Consider the following 22,566-nt stretch of genomic DNA (forward strand, 5'->3'; position numbering starts at 1 on the left):
AGCTAAGGTATGACGACAGCCCAAACATAAGAAAGAGAAATTTGAGAATAGACTCTTCAGTCTCCAAGAAGAAGGAATAAAAATATCAAATATCTGAAAACTGTAGCCCCCCCCAAAATGCAAAAACATTTATTTTAAAATTAGTTGTTTACTTTTAGAACAATTCAAATAAAGGGTGATGAAAAGGTGCATATTTGGAGCACGGTGTTGCATGATCCAGCCAGGACTCTAAGGATTCTGTGGCTGAGGTTATGCAGGAAGCAGAATTCAATTATCAGAATAGCCCCTGGGCCTTGTAAAATGAAACTATCAAGTTTATGCAGGTGTGTGTGATGTTTCTCACTGGCAAAGCAAGTCACTGTTTCCTATATGGCCCTGCATCACATACAAGATGAAGTGTAGGTTTGAGATGACTCTGACACCCTTGAAACGATGTGGTGGTCTCTAATGCCCAAAAGAAGACATTATTGGGAAATTCCTGTAGAAAAGAGAGAGATGTGACGCAATGGCCAAATGCTTGATTGCAGAACCATAGCTAAAATTCCTGATTATCTCCCAGTATCCCTCCACAAGTTATGCTTAACTGTGCAGGGGCTTGCAAACATGTTATTAGCACATGGGCTTCAGTAGTCCCGATTAACGGAAGAAAAAGGGAAAGTGAAAAATGCACAGCAGCTCTTTGTGGTTTAACTATAAAGTTTGTAGTAAGTTTCTTGACTTTAGAATGACGATTAATGATTGATACGTAATTTGATCTGTTTCCTCATCCGTGGAAGTAAGAACAGTATTCAGAGGCAGTATACTAAAGTAATATATATTCTATATTGTGCGGAACAGTTGAGCCTACAGCCTTTGCAGAACAGATTGAGATTCATAATGAAAAGGAAAACTAAAATGAAAAAATATTGAGTGAACAGCAGGTCCCATTTGAGGTGATTACAAAGGATGTTTCTTTATTCTGTCTTTTCTTGTGCAACCTGAAAACAGTAGCAGGGGGTTACGAGCAGAGTTCATCACAGAGTTGTCAATCACTGTCATTTAACATTTTGCAATGGAAGATGTCTTTATTCAAGGACAGCTGGGCAAATCAGAGAAACAGATTTGCAGTTAGTAGTCTGTCCAGCCTACACTAAGCAAACAAGGACAGGGTAGACATACTGGCCTCTCACATAAAAATATAATGGACTCTGCTGACCTCAGTGCCCTCCATTCAGCTTCATTCTCAGTTGTATAAAAGCTTCACTACCCATTCTCAATTTCCTTTAATTACCTACATGATGCAGATAAGAAAATGAACCTCACTTACTTACAGTCAGTGATCACAAACAGGAAATTAAGTAGGCAAGTTGTTTAAAATAAGGGGAGTGTTTTGGAGGTAAATAAAACATGTGCTGGGAAAGAATTAGTGAAAACACATTTTGAGGAGTACCAATTGGTCTGCAGTGACTTGGCTGATCCTTCTTTCTGCTACTTTAAACTGCAAAGTAAAACTAAGTAAAAAATCTCCTTGGTAAATATTCTTTAAAATATCTTTGAAGAAGAAGCAAGTTAAATAAAAAGAGTGAAGCAAACATGCAACCTTCTATAGGGCTTAAAAAGATTGTGACCTTAGGTTCAGAGAATAAATGACCACAGTTTTCACAAGAGATCTAGCAGAGACATCTCGGATTAAGCAGCAGTTGTCTTTAGACAGTCTTCACTTCTAATCTGCAGTTGAGATATGAAATAAATTAATGACATTCTGGTTTCCTTTCCAAACAGTAAATTGTCTAATATCTATCTTTTCTTTTCTATTTATATCACCCTTTAGGTGTAGTTTCTTTGTGCAGTTAAACAAAATAGAAAATGTTTGTGCTGTCAGTTTGGTGGGGGGAGGAGGGTGAAAAACAGCTATATAGCTTTTCTTTTTTTAGAAAGTGCCAAAAAGCCTCTCTGTGTTAGGGCATTAATGAATGGATACAGTACTTTGCAATTCATTTAGGTAGTTCTGTTAGGTGGTCTAAACTTGCAGTTTTTCTTTACCTTACTCTGCACTGGTTTCTCGGTGATTATTTAATTATTATGGAATTGCAAGAAGTTTGATTGGAGATTGAATCTATAAGTTAAGAGGAATATAAAACCTTGAATGCTTTAATTTAATGGCCTCTTTGCTAAACCCATAGTTCAGAAGCCCGTCAGGCTACCCAAAATTTTGTGATAAAAGAAATATATTTTCTTAAATAACAAATGGAAAAGATACCACATATTATAAAACTCTTACTTTACTTGCAAATCTTATATTTTAGAAAGATCATTCTCATTCTAGTCAAGAATATGTATGCATGCATGTACAAGAGGATTTTGTGGAGGAAAACATCACAAATTATCATAGAATCATAGAATCATAGAATATCCTGAGTTGGAAGGGACCCTTAAGGATCATCAAGTCCAACTCTTGACACCGCACAGGTCTACCCAAAAGTTCAGACCATGTGACTAAGTGCACAGTCCAATCTCTTCTTAAATTCAGACAGGCTGAATTATGTCATAGAATAGACTCTGCAGCCCAAGTTATAGTTCTTAGGATGCTTCTGTTGAGTATTACTTTCAGAGGCAGTCTGAGTCTCTGAGAGAGACTTCTACTCTTTAGTAGGAGACTGAGCATCTCTGTTCTGGCTACTTGGACAGTCATACTTGTTGCCCACAGCCCCAAGGATGCTGCTGGTAATAACTACATAGATTACCTGTTTGTGTGCACTTCCTTTACACAACAGTGAGAAAGTTCTTAGGCAGTTTTCATTTTTACGTGAATGGTATTAGTCCATTCTGGAGCACAGAGGATAGTTTTCAGCACCTACTTAACAATTTTGCTGTTTGCTGTGATCACTGGTCATCTGTTACTTGGACATTGACTCTCAAAATAATGAAAATACATTTTAAAATTCATTTAAAATAAAAAACAGATCTTTTTTCAATCTCTGATTGGAAAAAAAAAAAAAAGTGTTTTTAAGTAAAAACCCTGAAAAATGAAATTGTGAGTTCTTGACTTCTTTATAGCTAACTTTACTATGTTTTTGTGAGCCAGCTGGGGTAGGATATCTGTAGAAGGTCATCTCAGATACTGAGTTCATCCAATGAGTGTATTTATTTCACTGCTTTTATTTTCTTCCTCTCTAGTTGTAAAAACAACATAGAAAAGTTTTTAAAACCCTGTAATTGAGTGAATATTTTTTAATATTTCACTAGCTATTGTCTTCCCATAAACATGTGATTTTGATAAGAAGCTATCTAAATATTAAAATGCTATTTTAGCAATGAAATCTAGATGTAGTAAATTAAATGCATATACTTTTAATGTCTCAGAAAAGAAAAACAATTATTTTGAAGCTAATTACAATGTTTAAGTATATTTTATCCTTTTTTTTTCTTTTTTTTTTTTTAAGAATGCTGAGGAGTACACAGATCTACCTGTGAGACACAATGAAGACCAGATGAACAGCGAACTGGCAAAACATCTTCCAATTGAAGTGAATCCTCATTCATTTGACAGTTCACACACAAAAACACACCTCCTGCTGCAAGCCCACTTCAGTCATGCCATGTTGCCTTGTCCAGATTATGCAACTGATACAAAGACAGTGCTGGACCAAGCGATTAGAATATGTCAGGTATAGTAATTCATTTCAGTATTTAAGTGCTGTTGTTTTAATATTCACTGTTAGCATGTTGCAATATTTTGAATACATAAAAATCTAAAGATTTCTTGCATTGTCTTGTGGAGAACCGGCACCACACAGTGTAATATCACTATGTTTAGAGAGGAACTAGATGCCCATGAAGATGCACACTTTACAAAACTGAAGGTAAACCAACTTAAGGTAAAAAACTTTGGTGCTGTTTGGAGGCATCTGTTGCCACTGGGCTCTCCTCTTCTTTCATATGCAATGGCTTTCTGCCTCCAAATTGTGGAATGCTGACTATAAGTCATTCCTGCACGGATTTTTTCCCTGCAGATTTTTATGCTGACCCCCAATAACCTGTCTTCCATGGGTACATTTATTTTTCTAGCATCCAAAAGCATTCTAGTCACTGCCAAGCATAAATAAAATGCGTTCTGAAATGTAATTTGGGACAAGATACTGGGTTTTTCTCTGGCTTGTGAAAAGACATGTCTTCTATTTCCCAATTATCACAGAGTCAAAGATCACGTTTTTAAACACAGATTTTAAAGACAATTTGGAGGTTTGTGACTTTTACACTTGTACAGAAATCTCAACCCACAGGAACTAAACTGACCATGGAGAGTACTGGTAACAAGCAATCACATGCATAGCTGCATGCCTCAAAAGAATTTTAAAACAGCAATTTAAGTTTGCAATAGAATGCTGCAATATCTGAAGAGCGGGAAGAAGGCTGAGCTCCAGCTGATACAGAGAACAGATTGACCCTCTGTTTCTGCCAGAGAGAAGTAATAGTATTCTCTATAGCAGAGCTGGACAAGGACTCGTTCACAGGTTCTTGAAGATCAGACAGCCTTCAACAAACTGTTCTTTTTGGTCTTCCTCAGTTCCATATCTGTGAAAGAGGGACAGTAATTCTTTCCTCCTACGGTTTTTGTTTGCTCAGATTTTAATATCCTCAGTGATCTTATGTCGTCTACAAGAATGAGTCTCTGATCTTATTTGAAGGATGTTGGCAGTGTGGTAACTGCCATCATTGTGTCAAGCCTACCAGTTTTACAGATTAGTCTCTGAGAGAGAATTAATCAATGCTCTAGACAGGAAAAATACCATTGACAATTTGGTGTCCAGTGATTAGGGTGGGTCTCAACCTTATGCTAGCAAAAATTATGAGCTTATAATACTAATATTGAACCAGGCAAAATTAAAATTAAGAAAAAGAAAAGTAAGAAGCAAATCCACAGAATAAGACTTTATTGCTACAGTCTCAAATTTGTCAAGCAGCAGTGCTTGAATGCAATTCTACTCCCAAGATTTCAAATCTGTAAAATCATGTTGCTGAAAGCTTGAATATATGAACAGCTATTATTCATAATATACAGTTATTAACAGAGAATGTCACTTAGGTAAGAAAATTCATCTTTGTTTCATAGATAATAATTAAAGTTCATTTAAATGTTTGTGAAATTAGCATTTGGGGGGCTAATTTGGGGGAAAAAAGTAAATTAAAGATTCTTTTTGATAATTATTTTTCTCAATATTTATCCTGCAGTACTAAGCAATGTATTTTTAATTGTCTTATATGTATTTCAGAAACATAATCACTCAGAAGAAAACATAAAACATTTAACAGTTCTTTTCAATTGAAGTAAAATGCAGAATATCATTCCATACAGTGCCTTAAGAGTCATCTTAAAAAAAAAAAAAAAGGTTCCTGTTTTCAAAGAAAAAGAAAAACATGCAAGCACATTTGTATTTTGAAGTTGGTGCATGGTTTACATCTCTTGGGAGAATATTTGTTCCATCTTATTAGTCACGCTTTCCAAAGGGAGGTTAAAGTTCCCAGAATCTAAGCAATAGACAGGGTTACACTTTCAATACTGGTTGTTACCTTTTTCCTTAGAACTGACCTGCTGATGAACTCGGGGTCAACAGAGGTGGAAAAAAAGATGTTAGTTGTGAGAAAAGGAACTGAACCATAGAGGGATCCATTGATAAACATATTCAGTGGGTGATGTTCTGTGTTTGTGTGTGAACACGCGCTCGCATGCCCCCAAAAGTAAAATTCAGCAGAGACGGAGTTGTTTTTTGAGTTGTGTTGAAGTTTTGTTTATTTACATACAAAGTACTTTAGGTGTTAAGGTTGTATAGCTAACCTTCCAGTAGTGACCCAGACATAAACTGTCGTTTGTGCTGGCTGGTATGTGAGCAACAGATAGACTTTCTGTATAGGCGCTGTGTTTCTCTTCCAAGAAACTAAGATCTTTCAAAGAGCTTTTACAAGTGGTTATATCTCAGTATATACAGAGGGTCTCTATCCGAGGTCCTCTGCAGAGCAGATTTATCATCTCTAGCCACTGCAGGTAAGCAAGTCTCTTTCCACCACAGGCAAACAAACGTCTCCACTCTTCTGTGCTGTCTTCTCCTACATCTTCTTTCTCTCCAATGGTGCTTTTCACATCCCACACGTTGTGTAACTCCACAGGCATCCTCTGGCCCTCCTTCTTCACCGGTGACTTTAGGCTGAATGGTGTTAGTGGTCAGTCAGAAAACTATGTTAACAGCATCAGCTAACTAAAAGTAGCTGATGGATTGCCTCAAATCATCAGGAAAATGCATCAGCTAAAATTTTCAAAACGCAATGAAGTCATTTGGCCTGCAGTAGTTGTTCAGAACTTTCACTTTTTCTGTGAGGAGATTTCATCCAGATTTAGAAATTATATTTACTATATTTGTACTATTTCATGTTGCACATAAGGAATGAGCTGCCATTCTAATTTAATTGCTAAACCGAACATGACATGTCCTGGTGAGTTGCTGGCAAAGCCTCTATATCATACATCCATATGTGCCCTACACATACATATTCTGCGTAACTGTGAGACAAATGTCAGGATTATTGCAATTCTAAATATTCATAAAGTACTGTCTTTTATAATTTACCCCTCTCCTCCTCAGTATACACATGAAGCACTGAAACAAGATCACTGTAATGACACAAACAGAATTATTCATAGCCTAAAGAAATAAACTTCTTAAATTACAAACTTTTAGGATTTTATAGTGGCCTGTGTAGGAATCCCTTCCATCTTCCTTCTCCCTCTAGGGTAGGACTCTTGAGCAGGGTTGGTTTAATATAAATTTATATATATATATATTGCAATTCTTGACTTTTTTTGTTACTGTAAAATCCATAAGAAACCAACAGAGTGATCAGCTGCTTTTGTGTAGTCAGTTCTGCTGCCCTTCTAAGAACATAATGTTCATGTTACTAAAATCTTTCTATGAATGCAACAAAACAGACGCTCTCACAGTTTTCTGTAATGTGCTGTGGTAAGATTTCACTTCTAATAGGAAATGCATGCAACCACTCTTAAATTACTTTTGCTGAGATTTCTGTTTTATTTTTATGTTAGAATTCTGTTGATCTATACTCATGATGAAAGATAGAAGCCATAAGCTGTGATGTCACAACTAGGAGCAAAAAGAGCATCTTGCCAGATTTTGCCACAGCATTAACAGGATTTGAGGAGTCAGGAGAGTGACTCTAAAGAAGAATGTAATTGTTGCCATACAAAATGGAAGAAATGTATTCTGTTACAGTTTTTCCATAGTTAGAATTTGTTATGTTTAAATGTAGTTTGTTACAGCAAGATAAAGTTTAGTATCTACTTACCCAGGATGAAATTCACTGTTCCTTTTACTGGAGAAATATCAGGAATAGTGATATATAACCTTCTGGAAGGTGAATGCTGAACTGTTCCCACACTCAATTTTGTAATGAACGTCCGACCACTGGGGCATTGACCAGATGGGAGGAATGTCCCTGCTCTACACTGAAAAGCTTGAATGAGAAAGTAACAAGTTCTTTTTTGTTATCACTGACAGGCTGCCATAGATAAAGTACAGGAGGTTTCCATGTCTCAAAAACTTTGCATTAATTCATATGTGATCTTGGGGTAAGACATAATTTTTATTTGCCTGCTACCTTTAATATAATTACAGCTGCCTGCATATTCTCTTCAAGCCTCACACACAATCTGCATTGTTTTTCACTCAGAAAAAACAAAGGTGTCAGTAGGATGGTGCTGAGCACTCCAGCAGTTGAGCAAATTCAAACATTTCTCCACTTCTTGCAAGACATTTAAAAAAAAAATCTAATTAAATGGTTTGTCCAATATTTTTATAGAGATATAATTATTACTGCAAAGACAATACACCATCTTTTTTCCTCTACCTGATTTAGGAGTATGTGAAATGGACTAAATCTAATCTCTTTCTTACTTCTTTTGTGAAGCCTTGTATTTTGTGACTGTGTATTCAGCGATCAGTTCTTATTCTGGTGTTCTAAGGCTGTCGCCTATATTTGCATTAATTGAAATGGATAATTGAGGTAGTAATACCATCAGTCTCAGTTTTATCAGGGCAGTTTCTTCTATGAAATAAATGTGACAGTTGCTGGCTTTGCATTGGGATTGGCCACAAGCCTCCACTTCTAGCATAATCGTTGATAAAATATTTTAATATTGCCAGGAGTAGAACTGCCATGGAGCCCAGACTTAACCTTTAAGAAGTGTTTACCCATGGATGTGTTAAATGCATCTCAGTAGGGTACCTGTGCACTGAGAGAAGATGGGCAGGAAGTCAGGCTCTGAACCGCACAATAAAGCATAGTGTGCATGGGAAATGTGCACGGCTCTGAAATGAGGCCCTTGTGGCTCTGCTGCTGATGGCCTGCCTTTCCCAACCATGTTATCCCTCTGGAGAATCTAATTTTGAAATGAAATATAAAGCTTTTTCAGGTTAAGCACTGCATTTCCATATTGGCTGGACAATGATACGCATAGCACCCCTTTTTCCCATTCCAAAATAGTTAAATTTGTTTCTGATCATTTCAATTGCAGCTTTTGCTACAATTCTGAGTATCATCTTCATTGTACATGTTTAGAAGCTTCAAATATCGCACAAACATGCTGAGCAATTCAGCTGTCTTAAGAGCTAGTTTATAGATGAAATGCTTAAGCTGGTAACCTGCAGGCTGTTTATGGCTGCTGGTGGGAGCTCTATCTACTGTTCCTCAGGCAGAAGTTGCTTTCTGCCCATAATTGCATGCATACAGCTTGCATACAGCTGCAAACAGCACAGGTGCCTGAGCTGCAGTTCCCAGACTATGCAAATGAGAATGTCCCTCTGCTCTGGACTTTCCATCCTCCCCAAACCTCCTCAGTTCATTACAGCCACAAGAACTACTGGCTTTGGGAGCCATACACCTTGGGTCATTTGTTTTCCTGCTTATGAGGAAATGGAGAAGTTCTTAAAGATCTTAAGGTATGTTTTGAGCTCTTGTGCTGTGTTATTGCAGGCATGCCAATTACTTGCTGAAAGGTGGGAGTTACAGGCATGGCCTATTTTGCTGTTGCGTATGCAAGATTTGTCCAGAAGTGCCCAGGCAAAGACATAATTGCTTTGTTTAATAGATGCATTTGTAACTATAAATAAATGGGCAGCTTAACTGAAGGAAGGGAAGACAATCAAATCAACTTCACAGTGCAGAACCAAGGAAGGACACTACAAGCAGAGGCCAGAGTCTCTAAAGCCACTACACATTTTCTTTGTGTGTCTGTAGTATGTGATAGTACCATATCTGCAATTTTATTAGCAGCCTGTATGGCTGATTGCTATTATTCTCCACATAAGGAGAGTGGAAATAATAGAATAATCAGAAAACTTAAAGAGTATATGCTGTAAGTAATGCTCATTTATAGGTAATAAACAGCAATGAATAGCACTGTAGTGATAGTACCTGGACATAGGAAATGCTGAGGTGGAAACACTTGCTGCCTGCTTTTATTCTACAGGTATGTCTGCGGAGGGGAAAGGGGGGGGTTGTTACCTTTGTGGCCGTGGTGTTGGGGATTTTGCTCACTGTGGATAATTTGCAAACTGCTGTATGGAAGCATCTTGGTGACAGTTTAATGATGATTTGGTGCTGCTTATACATACCCCCCCCCCCCGTCATGACAAACCTTTTCCCAGTTGGGGCTGGAGGAAATGAGTAATGCTTAACCCATTTGTGTGATCAATTCACTTAAGCAGCTACTGTGAAATGTTAATCACAACTTTAATTTGTACTGCATTAGCATTTTGATTAACTTGTAGGCTTGCTAGCACACTTGAAGCACTTTTACTCATAGTTACAGCTCGGAAATGACTTTTTGATTAATTAAGTTTGTTAGACAGCAGCTGAGCTTCCTGAATGCTAACCTTATGGGGCTAAAAGTTCAGGAGAAAGTTACTGGGAATAACTGTTGCTGTTGAAAAGGATTCTTGTGAATGCACTCACAAAATTTTAATTATTGACAAAATATTACATTACTGTTTTGAAACTGATTTTTAATGTTAAAGAGGGCAAATTTATACAGAAACATACTGTATGTTTTGAATAGGTTTGGTAGATTTGTGTTAGCTGTGGAACAAATGCCATCTTTAAGACATTGCTTAGGTTCAGGAAACTGGGATTTCTTGCCAAGAGATTTTTCTCAAAAACATTTTATTGTATTTACAGTTCACTAGCCTAGTATAGAATATCAATTTATTAATTAGTAATTTGAGAATAAATTGTACACTGGGATTCAACAAGTTCTGAACACGTTGGGTTATGCCCTACCAAGTTTATATTGCTAGTATCACATTCCATAGCTGCTTTTATTTCTGTAATACTATAAAAAAAAAATCAGTAAGAGACGAAGGGTTGCACTCCACTAAATGTAGACAGTAAGTGATTCGTCCTTTTCCTGGTTCTGATCGTACTAATAATGTTACTATGGAGGCCAAAGGATGAATACAGGGATAGTAATCTTACAAAGCAGCTAGGAAGGTCGTAATTTACATTCATCAGTGAGACCTTTATGTTGATGGGAGAACGAAGAATCAGTCTCTCATAGTGGGTAGCAGAGGAAGATGTAGCTGAATATGCTTTAAAAAAAATGGAGGGAGAATGCAGAGGGCAGTATAAAAAGAGTGCCCAATTAGGATTAATTACATCTTATTCACTATCTCTCTCATAGAGTGTACTTCCTTTTTTTCTTCTGTAAGCTAAAATTGTACAGCTGAATGATTTTGATATTGATTTGAAAGAACCCCTCCTATTTAATACATTTCTAAAAGGTAATTTTTGACTAGAACCCTGACCTGTTCTGCAAATATGTAACATACAAAAGGTAGTGACCTTAAGATCCTCTGTAAGACTTCTTCAAATAAACTTTTAAAGTCTTCAGTTGTTGTTTCTAGGGTATGCAACTGAAGCATTGTAATCATGTTTTATATAAAACCATGAAATTTATAATACATGGCATGCTTTAACATCTGGAAAAATGTTACTTGTATTAGTATGATCTCAAGTCACATGTGGATTATAACATAATACCACATATTGGAAGGCTTCCTAGGTTTGAAGCATGTGCAAAAAAACAGATTTATATTATTCCATATTAACAGTTTTCAGGAAAATGGGTAAAATGGGAACATTTTTTAATTTATTAAAATGTAGAAATATTTATCATATAAACTGTAATCTTGAACAGTTTTAATTAGGCACAATTCTAATGCTTGATTTAAATTTAATGATTTAAATCTATGGATTTAAACCCATGAAGTCTAGTCCTAGACAACAGAACTTTATTGGCATATACGGTAGGCAAGGGTGGAGATATTTTCATTATTTGATATTAGAATACTATACACAAAAAATTGGGGTACAAAAATAAGCATAAAATCCAACTAGCCTTAACTCTCTTTTTAAACTTAATTGTGCAATAAATTTGAAGTATTTTAGTCTCACAAAGTTTATTTCTTTTATATATCTGTTTGCTTCTTCAAAGCATCGCTGCAGAATAAGATTTGTAGCACAGAATAAGATTTGTATTTGTTTGTCTGAGGATGTATTGGATTTATTTTACATAAAGTCTAATGTAATGTGTGTAATGCAATGTTTCAAGTCTAAGGTGAATGTGGTTCTGCCTGCAGCACTGTACAGAGTAGTGTAGAAACCTTCAATTTCGCAAATGAAGGCACTGAAGAAAGGACTGTAGTCTATGATGCACTGATACAAAAAGTAAAATGAATCTTTAAAGAGTGGGAAAATTTGAGCCATGTAACTCACCCTAGGTACTCCTGAAGTTTCAGCTCCCACCCACCAAAGCAATACCACTAATGGCATCACTGTAGGCAGTTTACTTTTAGCTGAGTAATCACAGATGTGATTCTCAGCCACAAGTTACCTTAGTCTACTTAGCTAGCCTCTTTATCCAGAGCTGTTCCCATTGTTCATTTGGCTTCATTGCCACTTTTCTTAACATAATGTAGCCAAAAATATCAATATTTATATATTCAATGTTTACATTTATATTTACAATATTTAAGTAGAATGCCTAATATATTCCGAGCTATATAAAACAGGTGAGTTCAAACAGAATAATAAAGAATAGTTCACTGAGTATACGATCTCTGTTAAGATTCACATTGTTTTATTTTAACATTTCAATAACTTACCTTAAAGAAAAAAGCTATTTAAGTCATTTGAGTAGATCAGAAGCTCTACTGGTTGTACAGTCTCTGGTCCCCTGCCACCCAACCGGTCATACAAGAGTGATCCAGAATGTCTGTCTTTCAAATGAAGGATGCGAAAGTAATACCAAAAACAGTGATTCTGTAAAGAAAAAAAAAAGTGTTTGCATAAAGCTTCTGAAATAAAAGATTTGTAATCAGGATATTTCTGTTGCTAGACAAATCTCCTAAGTGAGCACAATTTAGTATCTGTTATCTTGAACACATACTCAGAGCGCTTAAAAACAACAGAGAAAAGGCACTTTTTACTATCATTTCCATGCCATACATTCACCTCCTACATCCTGCCTCCATCTTGCTTTCCCTCAAGATAACACCATTCAAATTCCAAGCATCAGTAAAAACATTCAGATTCATTCTAGACCAGAAAGGTACAATTTGATCATTTTAAATAGTTCAGTAGTTTAACCGAACATTGCTCCCAAAAATGAGTTGATGGAAAATTGGTAATGGATACGGAGGGTTTGGTACTAACACTCCTCCACCATGAAGAAAGAAATAGCAAGAGATTTTGATCCAAACATTTTGACGTTCATTTCTGAATATCATCAAAATGAATTTTTTTGCCATACCTAATAAGCTACGTCATTCATTTATCAAGCATTGTTTCTGCCCTACCCCTTGCCATAGTTTACAGCAAGTTGCTTCCCTTGTTGACTTGTTGTACAAGTCAAATTATTTTTGGTAATGATGGCTAAAATGCTAAAGGACACATTTAGTGATTGCTGTTATTACTTCACGGTTGTCAGAGCATGACACTGGAAAGGCTTAAGAGCTAAAACCTGATTCTTTCATCAAAACCACCCATCTCACTGTATGCCTCTGGTTTTATTCTCCTAAGTGTAGGAAGAAGCCCAAATAAGATGATGGTAAGCATTTTTCATTATAACAAACAATATTTCCCTTGACTCCATCTATTTACCCCCCTCATTTCCACTTTAGGTTAAAAAGCAGTGGACATCAGGCTTTCTTCTTAATTTTTGGTTTACTAAAACATATAGTTGTTTGTTTTCTGTAAGTAAAAGCATCGTTATAGTTTTATCTTGTTTCACTTTTGCACTCACTGTCCTCTTCTCTCTTCTCTTTTAAACGTTTCTCTCTGATGAAATTACCTTGTGTTGGCAAGAAATTCTGAAACTAAATAGGTAGATGAACAACTTGTGCCATTTTCAGTTTAGAATGATATTCTTAATCTGTTCCAATCCTATCAGCTGCTAAATATTTAGAAATTACTTACCTTTGCAAAATAACAGTTAAAGTTAAGAAGCAACAAATTTCTAGAAAAACAACAATAAAAACAAGCAGCAACTGGAGAGAATAAATATTGTTCACCAGATGACAAATATTAAGTAATTATTAATTTTTCTTTTACATTTTTTTCTCTTTATAGTTGTGCTAATTTGGAGGAAAATGGCTCAATTTGTTACTATGAGTATTTATAGGAATTTCAATAACAATTTGAGTATCAAGCATCTGTGTGTTTTACACTTAGGAGAAAATGAAGCATGTGTAGGTTTCCAGGGCAGCAGATGAAACAAGCCAACTTCACCATTGTTCTGACTTTTTCACAATGTCACTGTCTTGGATTTCACATCCAGATAGAGATGCTGTGAATAAATTCTATGGGTGAAGAAGCAGAAAATAAGGAGGAAAAGAGGATTTGCCGTGTGGATTCATTATAACAATGTGGAACACAGAGTCTCACACACACAGGCTTTCCTTACTCCCTACGGGATATCTATCTGCAGGCCTCTATCAATTTCTAGGAGATTTTCTATGTGAAAGGATCCTCCAGTTAATTTCAGTGTATAGCTTGTTTTAGATTTATCTTTCTCTTACGTCTTCTCTCTTCCTTTTCTCCTTTTCAAGCCTCTGCTAAAAGGGTGAGAGTAGGGGAATAGATTTAGAAAAGAAAAAGAAAAAGAAAGAAAGAAAGAAAGAAAGAAAAAGAAAGAAAGAAAGAAAGAAAAAGAAAGAAAGAAAGAAAACAATGAAAACAATGTTGTACATCTGTCCTCAGAAGTGTTTTATGAAAATACCACTGCTTTATGCTGACTGAAAATACAGCTTACCATATTCTTCTTGCTGTTCATGGAAAAGGCAGGATAACTATGCACCCATTATTATTAACGGACATACAGCAGTTTCATGATTAAGGAACATGATGGTTCAAGTTATGCCAGAATAGCAGAAAGGAAAGAGAAAGAATCAAGTAGTGTAAAATAGGAGGGAAGTAAAACACTGTCTGAGCACCAGGCTGAGAGGCACTGACAGTACCGTGTGTGTAGGCTCCAGTATCTTTTGAGATGTGGAAGCAGGTAAAGAACAACCCACCCTCTAAAGTTTAAAAGCCAAGATTCGCTCTGATAAATGCTGAGAACAATTCTGTCTTTATCTGACTAAAAATGATATGAACCAATGCATACATCTATAGGCCATAAAGCTGTTCCTTTCAAGTGTTATTTCAAACATGATCTTATTTCCTAATGATTAAGATAATCATACCTGGAAATCACCTCGGCAAGCCAAGTGAAAAGACAGAAAACAGTTGCTATTGGGCTGTGAGGTACTTCTAGGGTAAAGAGGATTGTTTGTTTGACTGTTCCTCAAAAAAAAGAAAAAAAGACAAATGTTAAATCTAGTTCATTATTAGCTGAAAGGCACTTTATCCACAACTCACGAGAAATGAGACAACATTTGTGTAATTCAGGGTAATACCTTAAATATTTTTCTAAGTGTCAGTGATCTTTTCACCCTGATCTGAAATAAAACCTGTTGAAATTGCATTGTAAACTGCTAAAATAAACTGTGTGACTGACCATGACTGAAACTAACTTGTGTCTTTAAACTCAGCATTTCTCCAGAATCAGTGTAATTTAATTGAAATAGCTCTGCGTGTGTAAACAACTCCTTTGTTTAAAGAAGATTTCACTGTTTAGTTTGTCTTAAGTAAATGCTGCCTTTTGTTTGTCTGTAAAACATTTGATTAAATGTAAAGACTTACATAGACAGCATCCCATCATTACACTGGTGGCTGGAAAATACGTTAAAATTATGCAGGCTATGTGCTGTGTATGAAAGTATCAACCAATATAAGTTGTCTTGAAAAGAAAAACCCATGGAAACATCTTAAGCCTAGTCCTAAAATCAAACTACAGTTCTCCTAATATCAAGAAGATAGTATTTAAAGAAGCTTGGGAACTGTTCAATATGCCAGACTTTCTTGCTTTCTTGAAAAAACATTTTCCAGTATTTTAGTCAAATTTTCTACATGGCAAACCACTTTTAAATATGTGACTTTGTACTGAGTTGGAGTGCTGTAATATGAAAACACAGTCTTTATTGTGATTACAGTGGCATTAAACAAGAAAATTAGAGAGAGAACAAACATATAGCTTAATTTTCTTCACCAGCTGAAATAGTCCCATAAATTATATTAATTGCTTTAATGTACTGTAGACAGGTTGAAAAGTATATATACAAATAGGTGCATCCACTATTAAAAAAATACATTGAAGCCAAAAGCTCATGCTTGGTTCTTTCTCCTTTGGACGAATTCTTAAATTCTCCTTCAGACTAACCAAATACAATTCAACTCCAGTCTCAGGGAAAAAAAAAAAAAAAAAAAAAAAAGAAGGATTTTTTTTTCATGTCAATAGGACTACTCACAGTGCACGCACTATAACAAATTTTGCAGAGGTAGATCTTTATGGTAGTGATACTTAGAGTATAGCTTTCACTTGTATTGTCTAAAACATAGACATGTAAATGGAATGGGAACTCACAAGACATGAAAGGCAGGATGACCATTAACACTTTTAAGCATGACGTGTATCTGGATGGTTTTTTTTGTTTGGTTGGTTGTTGGGTTTTTTGTGTTCTTGGGGAAAGCCTTTCAGATTCAGAATAGAGATGCCAAAGTGACAGCCAGACATCCCTCATTATTTAAACAGTCAGCTGTATACAGTGCATTGTCAGTGTTGAACAAAACCTGAAAATGCCCATTACACTAAATTTTAGGTTTCCATCTAGTCCCATTCAGGAGATACTTTTTGAAGTCCTTAGGTTTGAAATGGGAGTAATAATAACTGCTACTGGTAAGTGATGTTGGTATTAATTTTGGAACAAATGTAAATATGTTGTCGTTCTTAAATAGACCAAGGATTTTTTGAATAATTACACAAATCTGGTAAATCTCTTATGTCAAAACATGAACTAGTACTGCAGTGAATTGTAACATCTTCCTTTCCAGTGAACTTTGAGATTTATTCTTTTCATTCTCAGTAGTATCATGTAAAAAAGAAGTTATTTTTAAGGAAAAGATCCACCTCTGCTCCCACCCCCAAAACATGGTGTAAATTACTCACCTTTTTAAGGGCAGCAGTAGATGATGCAGGATGTGATCCATCTTTTTTCAAGGTTAATTCAAAAGGTGCCTACTGCCATCAGTAGGAGTTGCATTAGATTCCTCCATGGAAGGCCTAGAAGTTCACGTATGTTAAGCATTAAATAAACGTTCTTACTTGTATGAACCAGGAACACAATTATACTTGCTTTTTCTCTTTTTATATATGTCTCCTTTGATTAGGCAATGCTGGATGTTGCAGCACATCATGGCTGGCTGGTGACTGCTCTGAATATAACCAATTTGGTGCAGATGGTGGTTCAGGGTAGATGGATACATGACTCTTCCCTGCTTACTTTGCCCAATATAGAAGTACAACACCTTTACCTTTTTCGGTATGTACCTATTCCAAGTGTTTGCAGGTTTGCAATTTCATTCCACCTGGCTGCTGGTAGTGTTTGAATGTCATTGTTCTGCCCAAGAATGCTCATTAATGTAACAGAAGCAAACTCATTCTTTCACAGTGTCGCTTTCCCAAATGGAGGTTTTGTTTCTGTTTTCAATATTCATTGATTAATTAACCCACACAGATTATTTTGAGAGCCATGATTCCAGACAAATGAACAAGAGATCACTGGAAGGGTTCCAAGTTCTAACAAATCTAACTCTGTATATTAATTACCTCTTTATTTTGATCCATTATAAAAATACATTGTGCCCACCTTAATATCATAGATAGTGCTGAGCTCTATAGATGCAATAATTAGTGCTGCCAAAAAATGAATGACCAGCATTTAATAACTGAAACTAGCATCAAGTTTTACCACCAAAACAACTGAAAATAAATGTTTGCTTTCCCTTCCTGGATATGTTTTTTCTGTCTGTATCAGGAAGTGGAGCCAAGAAAAAAGGAAGAGTGTGCACGGAGGTTACCAAGGACCTATTGAGTGTCTTCCTGAACTAATGGCTGCCTGTGAAGGAAAAGAGAATGTTTTTGCTTCCATTGTGGACAGTGAATTGCAAACGGCACATATTTCACAGGTAATACTTTCTATACGTGGTCACTATCAGTATGATTGGAAAGGAAGAGTAGTTGGGAAAAGTACTCTCTCAACAGCATGTGATGTTTCGTATAAAGTGCAACACATTCATTGCTCTAATTTCAAAGGCACTGCTGGCTTTACAGAGGTGCTTCTCAACCTTGTTTTCTCAATATTATTTTCTCTTACTCTCTGTTAACCAGTAACATTGTCTGGTTTATGGCTGATATTAACATATCTCCTTGTTCTAAAGATGCTTGTCCAGGTTGTACAATCCGCTCAGTGTTATCCACCTTTTCATAGCCGGCTATGCACTAGGAATGCATGCATTGCAAATGTCATCATAGCTGGTTTCTGAAGTGGTCTGCCAGACACCTTATATTCTGAGAATACCCTTGGTAAAAGATCCAGCACTCATTTTCTATTTGAAACAGAAAAAGCAGATGAAATTTTCACATTTAACAGGGAAGAGAAAAAATACTATCTCAAAATATTGAGGCTGCACTCAAGTCTTATTTTCAGTTGTTTTTTCAAGCAGTTTGCAGCAAAGGACAGCTATATCCCATAGTATTCATCACATGATAATCCTATTGATTTCAAATAAATGTATGAAAGAGGAAAACTTCAAAAGCTATATTTCACATGATTTTTATTTGAATATTTAAAAGGACAGCAATATGTCCTGTGTTTGACTGTTCAGCTTCAGTTAAACCTTTTACTGGTATGCAAACAAGAAGAAAAGTATTTAAATGTCTTTAACAGACATCTGCATTTCTAACTAAATTACCATCAAAATTCTGAATTAAGAAAATGTATTGACATCAAAACAAGGCTTTCTTTAACAACAGATTTCTAACATAATACACATTGATTTCAGTCCAACTTTTAGATGTGATAAAAAATTAGAACATTGTTATAATTAGTTCAGGGAGAACTCAGAAGTAAACTTACTTAATTTATTTGCATAAATTGCCATTCTGTTATCTTTAAAAGCAAATGCAAATTGGCTCTGTCTGATATGATGATGGTTATTTGGCTCAAAAGTGCTTCAATTTGCGTAGCAATCTGGTGTCGTCTCTGCAGTGAGGCGATCCCAGGTAACATACAAATCCTGAATTATTCCAGAAATTAGTATGTTTAAAGCATCAATTTAAGTGCTAATTGCAGTAGTAATGAGAAAAAGCAGTACTACTGTGAGATTTGCATCTACTGCCCCATCAGTATGCCTGGAGCGGCTGCTGACTGGCAGAGGATTTGGCTGCTAATTAAATAATTGTATGCATGGCAGTGTTCTCGTCTGATTCAATAGATGAAGATTAATCCTCAGATAAATATGTTTGGCTGGTATTGAAATGTCTTAGCAGTTTCCTCAAAAATAGCTTGTGTGTATGTGGTGTGTACATTCACACTGTGAATGACTCTATGCCTCTATATGTCTATGTTTGTAAATATAGATGCATATAACAGGAAAAAAACATAATGCCTCAGCATTGTATAAGGAGAAAATTTCACTTCTGTGAGTTGGGAATGGCCATACTGGGTATTGCAAAGCCATGACTGTGTTACTCAGGTCATTGCAAAAGTGAAACCTTTATACCAACATTTTATATTTTTATGGCTTTTTTCCAGTAAAAAACTGTCATAATAGCTTGCATAGAATTAAAATTTGTATTGAGACTGCCTGTTGAGTACCTTCATATGTAAAGTCTTTTAATGTGCACTTAAACAGGGGCCAATCAAGAGAAAATACCTCTAATAAAGGAAAGTACCTTATGATATAGTTTCTATAATGAAAAAATATAAAATTACAGACTTTAAACCTAGCATTCTGGAATCAGACCTGAACAAAGTCAAATAAAGTGGTAACTATGCCACAAAAATGCCTAAAACATTCTTTTACTTATAAACATTTTACTTCTCACTCATGGTATATTGAACCTGTATCTTAAACCTGTTACTAGCACAAAAATGGTAAAAACAGTTTAAGCTTTATAAATTTGGGGAAGACAGGAAAAGGAAAGAAATTTCACATTTCGAAAGAAGAAAATATCTGTTAAGCAGGTTGGTAATTAATTTTTAAATAGCAGCTCTTGAAGCTGCTCATGGATTTGGAATATTAAGCTAAGTCCTGGGGAGATAGTTTATTGGCAAAATTGTTAATGATGTTATTAAAGGTTCATGAAGAATTTCTAATGTGATTATATTTTGAATCTATGGGTTTGAAATAAAAATGTATATATAAAAGATAAAGTTATATAAAGCTAAAGATAAAGCTAAAGATATATATATAGTATATGTAAATTCACCCATTAGGTGCATTGATACATTTAAAAGGAGTGGATGTGTGCTTATGTCATCCTATACAGGGGGGAAAAAAAAAGAAACAACAGTAGAATTGTCAATACCTAAATGTGGGAGCCTGAGCTTAATTTTCCAAATATTAGTTGCAAGCGTAAACATAACTGAATGTTATCTGGGCTTTAAATTCAACAGTTATTCAAAAACTATTTAGACTGTAACTCTGATCTTTGGCTTTAAGCTTCAAGTTTGTTCCAGTGATTCATTCTGAACTGTATCTTTTTAACAATGTTTTTCAGTTTCTAAGGCAATTAGGCACCTTTTAAAATACTAAGTTGATATTTGTATTATTGAAAGACAAAAAAGAAATCCCAACATTTAAAGAATATTAGCTCTGCTCTGGTATTACCTGCTTTTACTCTGGAAGTATCTGTGTTTCTGTAATCTTATTTTTCATTTTTGTCTGCTACTACTTGACTTTTTCCCTCAGTAAGAAAAGCATCACTATATTTTATTGAAATTGCATGGATGATAAAAAGCCTGTTGTCAATGGTGCATCAATGATCAAGCTGTACTAACTTTCTCTTCAGTTTTCAAAAACATAAGACCTGGAGAATGACATATTACAACTGCCTTCTTATCTCACTAAGATGTTATTCAGAGTTACTTTGCTTTGTTTGCACTGTAAAAGCTACATGAGAACATGACAGCCTTTGACACATAAAATATGTAGCCTTGTACGGTATTAACAGGACCAAATCAGAGTCTTCAACAGAGCAACAGGTAACGCCACAAAAGGAGTTAATACAGAATAACCACTTCTGAAATTAAACTTTGTTCTTACATAATCGTAGCAGGCCTTGTCCTGCAACATAGCATGCATAAAAGTTTACTAGATAAACGATATCCAAAGTATAACAAAAGGGGTGGTCACCAGGTTGGTATAGATCAGAGTGCCTCTTCTGAAAACAGCAACAAATGCACTGCTTTGGTGCATGGAGAATCTCAGACAGTAAGTCTGCAAAGTTCCTACAATAAGATTCATCCTAAAAAAAAAAATTTACATTAAACAGAATATTTGCCAGTTAAGGCAACTAATATTTGCCAGTTAAGGCCAGTAACTACACAAGTTGTCTCATCCGGTGTGATCTGCTGGGGATGATTTTTTTTATGGTCTTATGTGTTAAATGTAGCAAAATCTTGGCAACTACTAATTCATTAAGAATGCCTTTGGTGTTTTTTCACCTTCAAGGCACTGCCTTTTTTCCCCTTCTTTTCAGAATTGGGACGGAAAGAAAGCTATCTTTTCCCTTAACGCTCTGGCTGTTATATTCTGTTTTCTGTTACAGTGTTCCCATCTTCTCTAAGCTAAAGCATTCGAACATGAATGCAATTCGTCGGTGTCCTGTTTTACACTGCGGCTCCGCGAGCGCTCACAGCTGGCCCTCCCCACCTTCTCCATTGAACGGACACAGCTGTTCATGCAGCACACACAAGAGGGAAGAGAGAAAGAGATTAGTTTTAGCCTAAATCAGTTTTCTCATTTATTTCAGCCAGGCTATGGTAATGCAGCCATTTTAATCCAACCTAAGTCTGCGCTGCAGCCGAAATGGGCAGTTCTGCCCTCCCCGTGCCATTTTCACCTCTCCTGACCTGGCTCACTGCACAGCTGCACAAATGCTGTGGATGGTTCAAGTGAGGAGGTGGGAAGGAGCATCTGGGGACGAGGGGAGGAGGGATCACATCAGCCCTCTCGCTGACAATCAAAATGGCCTGTGGCCAAGTGGCTAGTGAATGCGTATGCCAGCAGGGGAGGAGGCAGGAGCACTTCTTTCAGGTTCATGCTTATTTAGAGGGCTCACAGGATTACAGGATAGGCTTCCACAATCAGCCTTAAGCTGATCTAAGTTCAGTCACCAAAATGATTAGCAAGCTGATCCATCTAGCTGCACAACCACAGTATGGCAGTGCCAACATACTGAGGATGGAGGGGAGGACAGCTCGCTGTGGGAGAGAGGCACACAGCACCTTTTCCTATGGCAGTGCAATCTTAGGTGTACTCACCCTGGCTGCTGTGTCCCTAATTGTGTATTAACATACACCATTGTTGTAAGGATGAGTCTTGGTAATGGTGTCTCCAAAAAGCAAAATTAACTTCTACTAGGGCTCTAGACCTTCCAGCTCTGAAAAAGTAATCAGAGATGCATCAAGCACAGTCCAAATGAAAACTGATTCTGTTAAAACTCACAGAAGTGAAATTTTCTCCTTATACAATGCTGAGGCATTATGTTTTTTTCCTGTTATATGCACAGAGAAAGCAGTCTAGGAGGTTTCTGGAGAGCGTGGGAGATAGCTTCCTGACGCAGCTGGTCAGTGAACCTACCAGGGGTGGTGCCCCGCTAGACCTTCTCTTCACAAACAGAGAAGGACTGGTGGGAGATGTGGTGGTCGGAAGCTGTCTGGGGCAGAGTGACCACGAAATGGTAGAGTTCTCTATTCTTGGCGAGGCCAGGAAGGGGACCAGTAAAACTGCTGTCTTGGACTTCCGGAGGGCTGACTTTGAGCTGCTCAGGACGCTGGTTGGCCGAGTCCCTTGGGA

At 36.4% G+C, this 22,566-nt stretch overlaps 1 protein-coding gene across 4 annotated transcripts in view; it reads left to right on the forward strand.

Annotated features, from left to right (window-relative positions):
• The window catches only part of ASCC3 (activating signal cointegrator 1 complex subunit 3), a 284,849-nt gene that overhangs the window by 256,568 nt on the left and 5,715 nt on the right, over positions 1-22,566 (forward strand). For all 4 annotated transcript variants that reach the window (XM_080586451.1, XM_080586454.1, XM_080586452.1 and 1 more), the window contains exons 37-39: positions 3,423-3,647; positions 16,873-17,024; positions 17,520-17,670. In XM_080586451.1, the coding sequence (XP_080442577.1) occupies positions 3,423-3,647; positions 16,873-17,024; positions 17,520-17,670 (528 nt within the window). The remainder of the gene's footprint in view (positions 1-3,422; positions 3,648-16,872; positions 17,025-17,519; positions 17,671-22,566) is intronic.

The sequence above is a fragment of the Anser brachyrhynchus genome (assembly GCF_964034855.1).
Source record: "Anser brachyrhynchus genome assembly, chromosome: 3".
NCBI lineage: Eukaryota > Metazoa > Chordata > Aves > Anseriformes > Anatidae > Anser > Anser brachyrhynchus.